Source organism: Vigna radiata, chromosome 7, assembly GCF_000741045.1.
Source record: "Vigna radiata var. radiata cultivar VC1973A chromosome 7, Vradiata_ver6, whole genome shotgun sequence".
In the NCBI taxonomy this organism is placed as follows: domain Eukaryota; kingdom Viridiplantae; phylum Streptophyta; class Magnoliopsida; order Fabales; family Fabaceae; genus Vigna; species Vigna radiata.
Genome location: NC_028357.1, coordinates 42,014,434 through 42,029,382, shown reverse-complemented (window position 1 = coordinate 42,029,382; position 14,949 = coordinate 42,014,434). Strand labels below are relative to the sequence as shown.

The window sequence follows — 14,949 nt, the reverse complement described above, 5'->3', positions numbered from 1 at the left end:
AGATTAAAACCAAAAATATTAACAAATTCTAACAGTTTTAATAGACTCCGACACAATATTGATGACGACATACATGATATTTTTTCGTAAGTTAAAAATTTAGATACATATTATAATAGTAGAAATAGAGAGTTACATAATCAATAATTTTTATATTATGTGTATGTATTATTAATTTTTTTTATCATATATTCGTACATTCTAAGATTCTTTAATGTTTCTAATTTGTTTTTAACGTACGGAGACGTGTCTCTATTTGTATTGGTGCTACATATCATATGACAATGAACACTAAAGCCTCGATTTGGCCACAATACAGATATCATTGGGTTGCCATAACTAAGTGAAACAAAGATTACGCATTAGGCATTAGAACTTGGAAAATTAATATTTTAAAAAATAATTCAAGATGAATTTAATCTTATAAAACAATCTTACAAGATAATTCTATTTATAAGATAATTGTAAATGACATAAGTCTAATAAACAACATAGATCAGAGATGTTTTAAATTATTTTGATACCATTTTAATAAAATAATTTTAAATTTAACTCAATTTCAGAAAATTAATTTGTAAATTGAAATTTATATTCATTTATATATTTTAAACTGGTTTTATCTCTAACTTAACATAATTTTTTTAATTCTTAATTCATTTTTAGATTCATGATTCTCACAACATAAGTCACTGTAGACTATTAACCTTGTTCCATGAGAGATATAGAGTCATGCGTTTTTCAATCTCTCTTTTTTGTTTTTCTTTCTCTTCTCACAATTTCTTAATAACTTATTGTGAAAAGAACTTTATAATTAGAGACAAAATTATAATATTCTTTTATAAACCAATAAGTATGTTTTATTTAATCTTTATTATAACTTTCAGTGAAAACAATAAGTCGTTACATTTTATTAAATCACATTTAGGCTTATCATAAATTTTAAATGAGTAACATAATATAATAAATTTGGTAATTAATTTTGACTCATGTGACGTGAGCTCATAACATTATATGATTTATTTTTTAGTAAAAATTGGTTTCATCATTATTCATAATTAAAGTACATAAATAATAAGAGTCATGTAGTTGCAGATAATTCAATAGACATATTTTCTTCCACATACTTGTGTATTATCCCTTTCTCTTTAATATGATTTTTTAATAAAAAATTCATAGTGGATTTAAACAGAATATCCTTTCAATAATAATAATAACAATACAATTTGTTTTCTTAATTTTCATGCATAAACATAAAAAAGAAAACAAAAATTTCATAAATTTATACATTAAAAAACTCAGAGTGTTACATAAACATTAATAACATTAACATTTAACATTCATTGATAGACATAATGTCCACATTCTTTACATGGCCAGCAAATAATTTGGACTCTCACCCTCGAAGAAGCTCTCAAACACGCACGAAGAGCCATCGACCAAGAACCCTCGAAAAAGAAGCCTGGAACCCTAATGTCACAACACCAGCTTCCCAATGATAGCGTAAATGAAGGACGAACCCTCCACCAAGATTGCTGAAACCTCCAATAAGAATGAAGCTCTGCCTATGCGATAAACGAAGCTTAGTGATGGCTGTGAGGGATCTGTGTATGGCTCTCAACGAATGAGGGAGACGACTTTTGCCACTTTGAATTCAGAAACAATGTAATGGAGGGAGAATGGAGGAACACGATAAGAAGGTGGAACAAGGTTCGCGGAGAAGAAGAGGAAAATACAATTAGAAAAAAATTGATTTCTCAAATCCTCAATCAACTAGATTCATATGCTTATTGATTAAAAACATAATTTAAAATTACTAAAAGTTTTCACGCTTGTATTTATTATTATTATTATTATTATTTTAATTGATTAAAATCATTTAAAGTGATTTATCAAATTAAAAGTGCACTTTAACATATTAAAATATCGTGAATTTGCAAATAGTTACGTTTTAATGAATTAAAATTCGTTTTAATATGTAAAAACTATAGATTTTACAACTAATTATTTCATTCAACTTGTTACAAAACTAACTTAAATTTATTTTGAAAAGGATAAGAACACTTTTTAAATATAGAGTTATTTGGTCAGCTGAAAAAAAAATACTTCTTAGAGTTTTTTGTTTTTTTTTTTATATATGAATTATTGAATTCAAAATTTTATATAGAAAAATACGTCGAAGACTACTTTTATTTCTCATTTATAATTGGAAGTTTAGCTTCTCAAGTGACCTTTATTTTTGTGTGTGTGTGTGTTATTAAAGTGTGATTGTGATTGAGTTTTACTAGATGTTTTGTTAAGATCTTGTAAGATTATTATCTTGATTGTTGGATATTGAGTTTGTATTGAATGTCATAAAAACTAGAAAGTATAATGAATTGGTTTGATCAAAGACAAATGACCAAGTGAATATAATTCTTGAGAAAAAAGTAACTTGACTTCCCTCAAATTATAACCTTATTTAAAAATAAAATTAAATATCCATTTGCAAAAGTTTTATATGTGTTTTGAATAAAAAACATGTTAATTGATTTAAAAAATTTAATGAAAGCAATACTTGTGTTTCTCTTCTTGTTCTTCTTTCTTTTCAAGCAGTTCCTTCTTCTCCATAACAGCCCAAGTAACAATGGAAAAATAAAAAATCCTTTTAGTGGCTGACATTGTTATTACATCTGAAACTTAAGGGTAAATTTGTAACCCAGAAAATGCCAATTATAGGAATCCAATTCTTCCCTTCATAGTAGTACACTTATACTCATACATAGCAGCATCGATGCTTTGCATCTGGTAAAGCAAAAACAAAACAAATGTCCACTTTTATGCCTCTTTTACCCTCTACCACAGAAATATATGCAAAAAGTACAGCTTAGGATAATATGTTCTACTTCCCATTCTTGTTAATCAATACTTCAACATGCATGGCTAGGTAGTGTCGGATAGGATGCAAGCAAAACCCTAATTCTAAAACCATTTCTCACAAACCCTAGAATTTCAGAGTGATTTCACTCCCATTGCTCTCTTCACAAATCCCTTTCCTCTCCCCTTCGTTCTCCCCACTCTCTCCCTTCCAGCTGCTACTCTCCGACTTCCCGTCCTCAATGCTCTCCGACCTCTCTCCTCCGCCGGGAACGTCCGACTCCGGCGACCCATGCCCGTGTGCCGTTGCCTTGTACATGTGCAGGTGGTGCAACGGGTTGTGATGAGGCGGAGGAGGCGGAAGCAGCTGCTGCTGCGGCGCCGCAGTGTAGAACTCTTGCGGCACAGGAGTGGCAGTGCAGTAGTGTGGCGGCGGGGCGTGAGAGGTTGGGTGGGCGCCGTAGAGAGTTGGGGTGGCTGTGTGTGCCGCAGTGGCATATTCCGGTGGGACCCAGATTCCGCCTAGGACCACGAGCTGTGGAGCTGCTGCATTCGCTTGAGGACTTGGACTGGGTCTTCTTGTGTGAAGCCTATATTTCTGTTAACAGAATAATTAAGAAATGCAATTATGAATTTTACATTAATTAATTGATTAAAGAAAAGAACACGGTAACAAAACTCCAAAAAGTTCGTTTGGGAATGCAGAATGGTACGTCAGGTTGACAATGACAGTAACAGTACAGCAACAACAAAGGTGCCTGTCTGTCTGAACATACAAGCAGAGTTGAACAGAAAAACATTTACCTGCAAATGGCTTTTAACTTCATCATTGGTCAAACCGTCAACCTTCATCAACTCCCTTATCTGCTTTGGGGTTGCCACTGTAAAACATTCAAAGTCACACATGTTTACTCACTGCAAAATTCAAATAACCCATTTTCTTATAATTTATCTGTTAGTTTCATTTTCAAAGACCATGAAAAAAAATTAGAAATCACTTTCTTTATTACAATCTTTAAAGTAATCGATACTATAAAGCTAAAAATCTAGTCATATATATTAATTTTCAATTAGATATATATAACAGCCTAATCTGTTATATTTGTAATACGCTTTCTTGTCGGACGGAAAAGAAAATGAATATTTCTCAAAGTTATACAGTTAACAAACAAAGGAACAATTAACTATGTTAAATTGAACTGTTATATACCTTGTGATCCACCGAGCATCTGGAGAGCATTAACAAATCGACGGTGCAAGTCTGGTGACCAGCACCTTCTAGCTTTCCTATGAGTTTGCGAAGTGGTTGTCGTTGTTTGTGCAAGAGATGATGCAACTGGGCTACCACTTTTTCCTTGATCAACCACAGCTCCATCACTGCCAGAATTTTCCTTCTTATTCTGACACGAAAGTCCCTTTTCTGCCTCTGCACGTTTCTTGTCCTCCATTTCTTTCTCCGAAGAGGCAAGGGCAAGTTCAGGTAGAGGCCGCAATGTGGAGCCTTGGCAGGAGTTTCTTTCCTTTGAAAATGGAAGGAAGGCTCCTCCACCGTTCCTCTGCTTGTTGTCCAGAGCCAGCTTGGGGCTGATGCTGAAGCCTATATCAGCTTCTTTGGGTGATGTTAATGTTGGTTGGTGTTTGGCTCCTTCACTCGCTTGGCTCCAAAGTTGCGCAGATGTCATCCAATTTGCCTTGTCAGACATGTTTGTTGCCTTCTCTGAGCTTTCTGAGGCCAAGTGCTTCATCGGTATGAATTCTTCCAGAACCGGTTTTGCACCATGGTTTACTTTAAAGGCTTGAAGTTGCTGTCTTGAAGCCTCCATGGCTGTTCCAATGAAAAGAATTGCGTGGGTAATTAATGAATTGTTTGGTGTGCACAGAAGAATATATAAATCATGGTTTCATGTTGGTAATATAAGAAGAAGATGATACATGCAAACTTGACTTTATTAGAAAAATCTGAATGATAAGAAAACGGAATACTGAAAGAGTTAATTTGTTAGTGTTGCATGTATTTATCTATGTGTCTGTATATTTAAAATAGAATCGGAAGCTTGAATCTTTAATTAAGGTTTAGGATTGTGAATGTTGAATTAATTTATTGGAGGTTTTTATAAAAGGATGATTTGAATTGTGTACCGTTGGTGAGAAGTTGCATGCAGAGAGGAAGCTCACGCTTGAAGGCGTCAATCTTGAGACGTTCTTCCTCTAAGCGAGAGAGGAATTCTTCAAGCTTGTAGGTCTGATCAGTTTGATCTCCAAAGGATTTGAGTAGCAAGGAATAGCTTTGGGGCTTGCAATCAAGAGTAAGTTCTGATGGTGATGCCATTCCCTAATTTGACGTATAGTTATAGCAACTGATTCAGAAGCACTCACTGTTTAAAATATGTTCATGCCAAAATAGGAACAGGGTGGTATGTGGGAACAAACAAGAGCAAAAGAGCGTGTTTGGCTTCTTCCTTTGTGGTTTTTGGTGGGGGCGAGAGAGAGAGAGAGAAAGGGAGGTTGTGTTGTTTCTGAACACAAGGAGGATCGAGGGAGGATCGTCTTCTTTTTAGAGGTGAGTTCAATGGGAATAAAGCAGGTTCAAGAGAGAGAGAGAGAGAAAAGAAAAGAAAAAGCATGGGATAAAGCAGAGGGAAGTAACTTCCTACAAAGAACCAATGCAAAAAAAGTGCAAAAAAATGAGAGAGGTGGTGTGTTAGAAGGAATCAGAGAGTCTGACATTAGAGGGTCATGTGCTTAGAGCCTGGTTTTAGAACCTCTCAGTGTTCTTTGTACGAATTCAAAATCACTAATACAAAAGATGATTCTTTTTTTTTCTTTACTCCTTTCTCTCTTTTTATCCTTTTATTTTCGCTTTCTTTTCATACTAGCTACACCTGTGCGCAAATAACACTCAGATTCTCCAACAATTTCAAATCAAAATCTCATTAACGCTCTTTTATCTTTCTTCCTGTCATACTTTCTTCATTTACAAAGTAAAAGGACATATCATTTAATATGTATAATAGTATTTCTTGTACAGGTAAATATAGGTGATGAAAAAAGATTTTCCTTTGGTATTGGTGTTACAGCAGAAATGAATGAATCTGTAATGGAAATAATTTAAATTGTGGGGGAGCATATACCATGAAGATATATAATTTTTACCAAGACAGTGAATAAAGAGAAAGGGAGAAAGAAGGAGAGGGAAAGCACATATTCAAATAGGTGTTTAGTATCAAACTAGCTTGCAACTTTCTCTTTGAGTCCAAAAGTTGCATAATTGTGATGAATTGGAGTGCATTGAGGGAAGGGGAGGAATATCTAATCTAAAAAACTAGACACTCACTATACAGAATAAAATATTTGGCTCCAAGAAAGGAATATCTTAGTTCCAATTCTGCGACTCTAAATTAAGGGAACACAACCCACTAAGCTTAAAGGGAAGAAAAATAAAATCATGCTCTAAAAGAGTGATAAAGGAGCCTAGCAGACGAGAATCTTCTTCTGCTACCATCTTTAATGAAGTGGGTAAGAAGCTAAGAAGATTCTCTTTTCCATGTTAAACCAATTTTCCTTATTTTTCTTACAAAGCCACGTTACTCATCTCTTGTTTACTTGAGTGAATTTAAAAAAGAGTAATTGAAAAGATTTGAGAGAATTTGAAAATAATTATTTTTAGTTTATTTGAATAGATTTGAAGGTAAGTGGGAGTAGATTTGGAAGTAAAATTTGTAAAAATTAGTGTATGATTTAATTTATATGACAGATTAAAAAAATTTATTTCCAAATTCACTCTCACTTACCTCCAAATTTATTCAAATAAATAACAAAAAAATTTATCATCAAATCTTCTCGATTACTCTTCCTCAAATTCATTCAAATGAAAAACACATTAGGATTTTTCAAAACTTCTTTAATTCATATGGTTCATTGGCTCACTTCATTCTTTCCCGGTTTCTCGTAAACAATCAAATTAAACTCTACTTTTTTCATAAAATCTTCTCTATCTACTATATAATTTTCTTATCAAACTATATAATATAAAAACAGATATATAATTTTAAATTACAAAAATATATATACTAATCTCGCTGTTCTCTTATTACTTAAAGTTTCATGTGAGTTTGATCTAGCGATAAAGTGATAATAAACATATGTATTATTTGCATTTTTGGTTATGATAGTTTTTCTTATATACTATAATATTTCATTACATTATTCTCTTAACAATTCCTTAAGCATCTATCAAACTTATTCATTTGAGACTTTCACGTAATATTAATGATAAATTATTATAAGCCACTTAATTGTAAATTGTAGAAAGTCAAAACAACTTAGTCAATTTTTATTTTATATATCTTATAAAATAAATCAGAATTTTATAAGTGTTCGGAATAGTTTCAATGAGTATATGATGCTTATTTGAACTTCCTAATGTAAGTCAATGAAATAGATGTATTCAAAGTAAAGCTTGTGAGATTATATTTATATTAATTGTTCAAAATTTTAAAGAAATTAAAATGGATGATCAAAACAAAGTAAGAAAATAAGTAATGCAAAAGACAAAAATAAAATAAGTTGGATTAACATGTCATAATTTGTCTTTCAAGTTTTATATATTGCAATAGATAATTGGCAGGTTATTTTTGGTGATTTTTAACCTTTTTAGTTTGTTCAAAATTTTGGTTTTATGTTGTTATTATAATATTTTATAAATAATCTTATCAGTATTTTAAAACACATTTATTTAATAAGCTCTCTTTTTATTGTTTTATATAAATTATTTCTGGTTTTTTGTTTTCACTATGGTATTTTACTATTTCCAAACAAATTTAAAATTAAATAAAAAGAACGTACTTATCGATGATATTTTTATTATATTAAATAGTTAAAACGCATACATTATGCATATGGATATTTACATTTTTTTAATGATAATAAAAATTAATAAACTTCTAATTATAAAAATAAATACAGATAATGTTTATAATTTTTTTGTGGATAATTTTTATGTATTTTGTAAGTTTTTTTGTTATAAATAGTTATTTTAGTTTAAAAAAATGGTTAAATTAAAAAAAACAAATGATTAAATTTAAAAAACAGATAATTTAAAATGTAAAATTGGTGGGATATATAATTTAAAAGAAAAATTGCTTTTTAAAAGGTAAAATTAAAGAAAATATCTCTGTATATAATAGTATAGATGAGTGTGTATAGTTCAAACATTTTAAAATATATTTTTAAAAATAATAGTTTAAATAAGTAGCATAATATATTGAAAAAAGAATATGCAACATTGTCTTACAGTGTCAGTGTGTGTGTGTGAATACTATTTAAGTGAGTTAAAAAATGAAATGTTTACATCTCATGGTTCATGGAATACACCAACAAAAGATTATGAGATTTTGAATTTAAAAAATAAAAAATAAAAGGGAAAAGAGTGTGGGTGTGAAAGTGAGAGGAAGATTGCATCAAATTCCACCAGCTTTCAATAAAAATGGTTGGTTGCTTTCTAAATTCACTCTTCTTCTACAAGCTAAACTCCAACTCACACCTTTTCTTCGGATTCTTCCTTTTATTTCTTTTATTTTTCTCTCTTCACAAAAACAAAAGAAAACAAATAATATTATTATTATGATTATTGTCCTCGAGACGCGTGTCCATAATATTCTTTCCTATCGTCCTTCTTCTGAATATCCCTTTTACGTGGCCCATTTGCAGTACCTGTCAGAATATTCCTCCCTTCTGCCGTTTTCACCATATTCTTTTCTTATTATTGTCCTAATTTCTTTTCACTTATTTTAACATTTTCTTAATTCTAAAATTAAACCACAAACAAAAAATTAAATTGTTAATTAAAATTTACTTATTTTTTTAACCAGATAAAATTAATTTAAAGAATTTCACTTAAAAAAATTATTAGGATTAAGTTTGCACACATGTTGTGAGCTATATTTGCATTCAAACAACCAAAAATGGAATCTAACTTGTCAAACTAAAGTTTTCTAACCTGCTCGCCACACGTGATGTATTCGATAGAATGTGAAAATTGTTCCTCTATTTAGAGATTTTAGCCTAATAATTCTTCAACTATTCCATTGGAACATTATGGCTCAACTATCACTTTTTATCCACCTTACAAAATATCTCTCCAATGAAAGATTACTATTCAAGACAAAAGACAAAATAAAATAAGTTTTCATTTCTTTTTCTCTTTTTTTATGGCTTTCTTATTTATAAAAGATATTATTTTGCATTCCTTTGAAATTATTACTCCAATCAAATAATAATTATATATTTTCAATTACACTTTAACCCATTTATACAATTTAGTCGTTATTTATTCTATTGCTGTTGCTTGAAAACACACCCCTCGTATCGTATGAGATACTATAAAATTACAATGTTCCATTTCATTAATATGACATTGCATATCAAACAAATATAATGCATATTAAAACTGACTAAATTATTAGTTACATTCGATTACGCAAGAAAACAATATTATTAGTTGCAAGTCATATTTCATGAAGCCTTACACACAGGTCTATATATTGATATGAAATTTTGCCCTTGAACATAAAGAAAATAATATAATGGTATAACTAAACTTAAAAAGTATTACTGCTACCAGTTTTCTTAAATTTGTATATAGATTATTATTATTTTTTAATTTGCACGCCATTTTTTCCCCTTCAATCAAGAATTTTATTGATTAGTCAATATAAATATCATTCTTTAAGTCTTTATCAAGAAGACAATATTTTTACATTCATTTAATGTAACTCTTAATTATAATGACTACTAATATCATGATGAATTAAAAATATTTTTTTTTTTCGAACTCAATGCTTTTAAAACTTAATTTTTACATTATGTATTGTTTCACTGAATCGTGAAGATTCTTTACTAAATTCTTGAATCCTACGCGCTAATTTGGGTCCGTGGAAGCCCAAACACAGTGGTCCATAACAATTAGAGCCTCCTTCTATTTCTCCAACTCTATATAACTTTCTATCACATCTTTTTCTCATATTCCTCCAATTATCTTCACCACTGCCTATATTACCAACAGAATCTTTTAATTACATATTTATTATTAATTAATTAATTAAAGTTTACTATACACTATAAATCTTACTTTTAAACTAATGACTTTATTTATTGTTATTTCAATTAACAATTAAAAAGTATGTTACAAATCCTCCCTCTTTTATTCTTACTTTTTCCTTATTAATTTCGTCAATTTCATTGTTGAGTCTGAAGATAATTTTCAAATTTATCGGAGGTGTTCTTATCAGTGGAATTTTTTATATTTCCCAGGACCTTTTTTTTCAAACATTTTTAAAAAATGTAAAAAAAATATTTTTTTTTATTGTGATTTTTTTTACAGATACTGTAAAATATCATTTAATATTCTTAAAAGAGTTTCACAAAATATGTAAAACTCTAAAAAGTTTTTTTTCTTAATGTTTTAATTCTAAAAGTCACCTTCCAAATCAAATTGTGAGCAAAAGTAGAAAAAAAAAAAGAACTGAGTTCTGTATAAAATAATATTAAGAAAAAAATTATATTAACTTAAAAAGAAAATGATGATCTAAATAAATTTGGACTGACATTTTTCTTAAAAACTTTATATAACTAATAAATTTTCTGCATGAAAGGATTATGAGTACCTTTTGTTGAGAATTATTGCAAACATAAGCTTAAAATGGTAAGCAGAATAACAGAACTTTGCATTGCTTATAATTTATGATTTCCTTTCTACACCCACTATGCAGGCAAGCATACAAAATAAAAACTTTAGCTTTAATTAAATTAACCACAATATTATAAGTTGAAACCCACCCTAGTTCAGATGTAGTGTACCCGACACGCTTTTTTCTCTACTTATTTTAATTTCGAATATTGAACTTTCAACTTTGCTTTATTTATTATCATTTTCGTTTTCTTTTAGTCTAAGGTTGGAGGAGAATTTTAATAGAAAAGTCTATGTTCAAGTTTCGATGACAATAATTTTACCCTTTCTCTAATCTTTGCTTAAGTTTGAGGATGAAATTAGATATTCACTATTGATAATAATAATAATACGATAAAATCAACACATAGTAAACTTTTTATAATGAATAACATAATAGTTTCGACAAACAATAATATTTTTTTTATAAAGTAAAATTTTTATTATTCATGAAAAAAAACTTTGAGAAGTAATTTTCATAAGAAATAGGCATGCTAAAAAATTAGTTAATTAGCGAAACAAATTAAAAATGCAAATGCACGAACACCTAGTTTTGTCTAAGATACTTCAATAAAACGAATGACTATTTATGAAATAAGATATTCTATTGGTGTGAATCCAACTGTGAATAAAAGGTTGCAGTTCATGCAATACAGTCATCGAATGACCATGAAATTCATTTTGAAAATTCTGTTAAAGTTGGATAAAAAGATGGCATTATAAAGGGAAAAACGAATAACGTAGTTTAAGTAAACATTATTATTATTATTCATAAAAAAAAAAAAAAATTATTCTGTGGTGGGCTTTGCGGAAAGCGGAGGAAAGGTACGTCCACGGGTGGAAGGAATTTGCATATATATGATATGAGATGAGAATGAGTGAGGACTGAAGTTGTTGATTAAATTAAAAGTATATTACCAACAGGATTATGCTACTAAATATTCTAAATTTTCATTCAGGATAGATTCTCATCACTTTTAAGCATCCAATAAAAATAATTCAATTCAATTTTCATTTATTTGGAAGTCTCACATCGACTTGAGATAAGTCCAATTTATAATATACAAGTGAGGTGCAAATCTCACCTTACAAGCTGATTTTGTGGCTGGTTTTGTGGAGTTGAGTTAGACTTAAACTCCACTTCTAATATAACTTTCTGCATGCTTCATCTTCAACCCTCCTTTATCTTAATAATCTCATCATCAGTTTAACCTCAATTCATAGTATAATCAGTTTAAGCGATTATGAATATAATATATTTATGAGACAGCAAGGATACTTCAACATAGAAATCAGCACTGAGTTTGACCATAGATTAGAATAAATTTGCATATTAATATTATACAGAAAAAGAAAAATATATTAATTATAGCATCTCTGAAGCATAAGAGAGAGTGGAGGATGGAATAGAATCACGTTGGTCGGCCTCTATTGAAAAGATGAACTTGTTGTAAAGAGATAAAGCTATACACTATAACTCAGAGTGTTGGCGAAGACTGGAATTTTGAACACTGCGATAAAATAAATGTTGACTCGCCATTATTGATGTGTCAACACAAAGTAAACTATAACTACCTACGTCAAACATCCTTGTCAAACACTAAATTCTGCACTTATGAGGTTCAGTTTTTCTACGGAAGTTCATGTATCCTTTGAATTTAGCTACGTTTTCTGCATTCATCGATGCGCTTTTCATAGCTGTTCATATGAATAAGATTAGGTTATTATTCAGATAAAAGCACTTCATATATACTCTATCCTTAGATGCCACTAGCTCACAAAAAGTTAACCACAAATTTATATACATATTAACCACTCATAATCTTACATCTATTTTTATTGAATCTCATTTAAGGGTAAGCTTATTACACTGGGGTTGATGCCTCCATAAAAATTGTAAGAAAATTTATCGATATTTATTAAAAAAATTAAATGAGAAACTACGTATATTTAATATCTTAAAAATAAGGTTTGTAATATATGTTATATTTGGTAATTACAAAAAAAAATTATGTAAGAGCAACTAGAACGAGGATTATAGACCTATTCTTATTCGAACAAGATTAAATGGTTTATTTTGGAAAAAGTAAATGTCTCTTTTTTTTTTTCTTTTAAATGTTATATAGTATTTGTTTGAGTTGAAGTAAGCTGTACTGAAGTGTTTCCAAATATCTCATAACAAGTTTCGTATGAATTTTTATCTGATAAGAGTGTTAAAAGAATTATTTATATTTGAAAATACTTTTCCCTATACATTCTACTCAGGAGGTTTATTACACAATTGCGTATTTAAATGATTATTAATATATATCTTATGTTATCTTTTATTTGTTTGTTCTTCAGGAATGCTTGAAGATAAATTTAAACTTTGACTGATTAAAGTTAATTGATGGAGAGATATTTGAAGTGGATCCAAACTGAATTGGTATGGGCCAACTAAAAAAAAACAGGACAAAGTGAGGGCCATCAGATATAATCGAGACTTGGACTTTATATTTCTTTTTCCACTCCCATTAATATTTTAGAGACACCCGTTCTCTGTTAGATAAACACCCTTCCATTAATTTCATGTGATGTTTGCATAAAGGTTTTAATTTCATTAATTATTATTTTCCTGTTTTATGTGAGTTAAAATAGATATTAATTAAGAAAACATAAGAGAATAATAGTGCCAATGGAAATTCTCAATGTAAAACACCAAAAAGTCAACATGAAAATTATAAGTCACATCTTAGAAAAAATGTCCCTTTCCATATTATGGTTATCATCTTAATATATATGAATTAATTTCAATTCTCTTTTGAAAAGATTGTGATAACTTTTTCACTTTATCACATTAGTAACACGTTTGATACGAATGTAAGCATCGTTGCTTTAAGGAATTATATGTATGAAAACAAAAGAAAAAAGAAGAAATAAGTTTTTTTTTTTCTGTGTTGATATAGGAAAAAAATTGTAAATAATTACGTAGATTAATTATATACATTTAACTCATAATTGATTATGAGACACTTATGATCCATTATGACATACCAATCAATTAAGATATATTATTTGATATTTAAGAATACATTTTTTAATAATAAATTTATAATAAAAATAATAAAAATAATAAGTAATAAAATTGTACATAATAAAAAAACATTAAGTTTTTTATTTAATTTCTACTTTTTATCTAATTTAAACGATTTTATTTTTTATTTCAATTTTCGTCTTTTTTTCAACTTTGATGTTTGCATAAAGGAATTTGAAATAGAGTTCATATTTGACTTGATTATGGAATGATTAAAAAAAAAAAGGAGAATGTTCTCATTTCTAATTAAAATCATAAATAAATCAAGAAAAATAAAGTAAGAAATAAGAATAGTGATTGTACAAAAGAAAAGTAATTATATGTTCATAATAAAATAGAAATTAAATAATTAATAAAAAATAAAATTATTATATAAAATGAAACGGTTGTGAATTATTAGAACCTTTACATTTTTTTAATTTGCAGAGATGTTTTCTTTTCTTAATGGGTTGTATATACATAGCAGCAATTATATATATATATATATATATATATATATATATATATGATAAGTGTGAAAATGAGTTATTTTTACACTTATAAATGATCTCAATTTTGTAATTATTCATGTTATTACTCAGTGAAATGTTGTAATAGGAAGTAGATTGTTACGTAAATTATTATGCAGGAAAAGATGTATAAATGGAAATATGTCAACCAATTCTCACAGAGCGCAAGCCAAATTCGCAGAGCCAGAAAAAATAGATTCGCACAGTGCACCAAGACTTGTGCGCTGAGCGAATAAGAGAAGTTGAAAAAAAGGAAATTTTGAAATTTGCTTAGCGCAAACATACTTGTGCACTCAGCTAATAACATTGCAACAATTAAAATAAATTCGCACAGCGTACACACTCTTGTGCGCTGAGCGAGTTAAGGAAGTCAAGTGGCTCCTAAAAGACGTGACAGAAAAGGCAGAAACGATCTCCTGACACGAAAAATAGAAAAACGCTCTGGATCTCCTGACACGAAAAATAGAAAAACGCTCTGGAGAACTGGAGAAGACCGTCAGGAGACCCTTCAAGACATCAAGACTTCACTTTCTGCAAGGAATTGCTGTAAAGAGTACGTTTTAGATGTCTAGGAGAGNCTAGTTTTTCTGTTCTTTGGAATTGGTTGTATGACAATACATTAATGTAAATTTCCTGTGCAATATATGTCTNTGTTCTTGTTCTTTTCTTGACTTGCTTTAGATTATACGGAAGTATAATTCTTTTTAAAGGTTCTTTTGTACTGGGAAGTATTTTTAGAACCAGAAACGTAAGAAAAGAAACTAAAAGGAACGATGCTAGGAATAGCT

General features: G+C 29.3%; 1 protein-coding gene across 1 annotated transcript; it reads right to left on the bottom strand.

Moving 5' to 3' along the window:
• Nucleotides 1–2,683: 2,683 nt before the first annotated feature.
• On the bottom strand, nucleotides 2,684–5,590 carry LOC106766876 (myb family transcription factor EFM). Its single transcript, XM_014651652.2, has 4 exons — nucleotides 4,993–5,590; nucleotides 4,064–4,678; nucleotides 3,658–3,734; nucleotides 2,684–3,451 (listed from the first exon to the last, which is right to left on the bottom strand). Exons 1-4 carry the CDS (start codon nucleotides 5,180–5,182, stop codon nucleotides 2,981–2,983), a joined length of 1,353 nt encoding a protein of 450 aa, XP_014507138.1. The 5' UTR covers nucleotides 5,183–5,590; the 3' UTR covers nucleotides 2,684–2,980.
• Nucleotides 5,591–14,949: the final 9,359 nt, after the last annotated feature.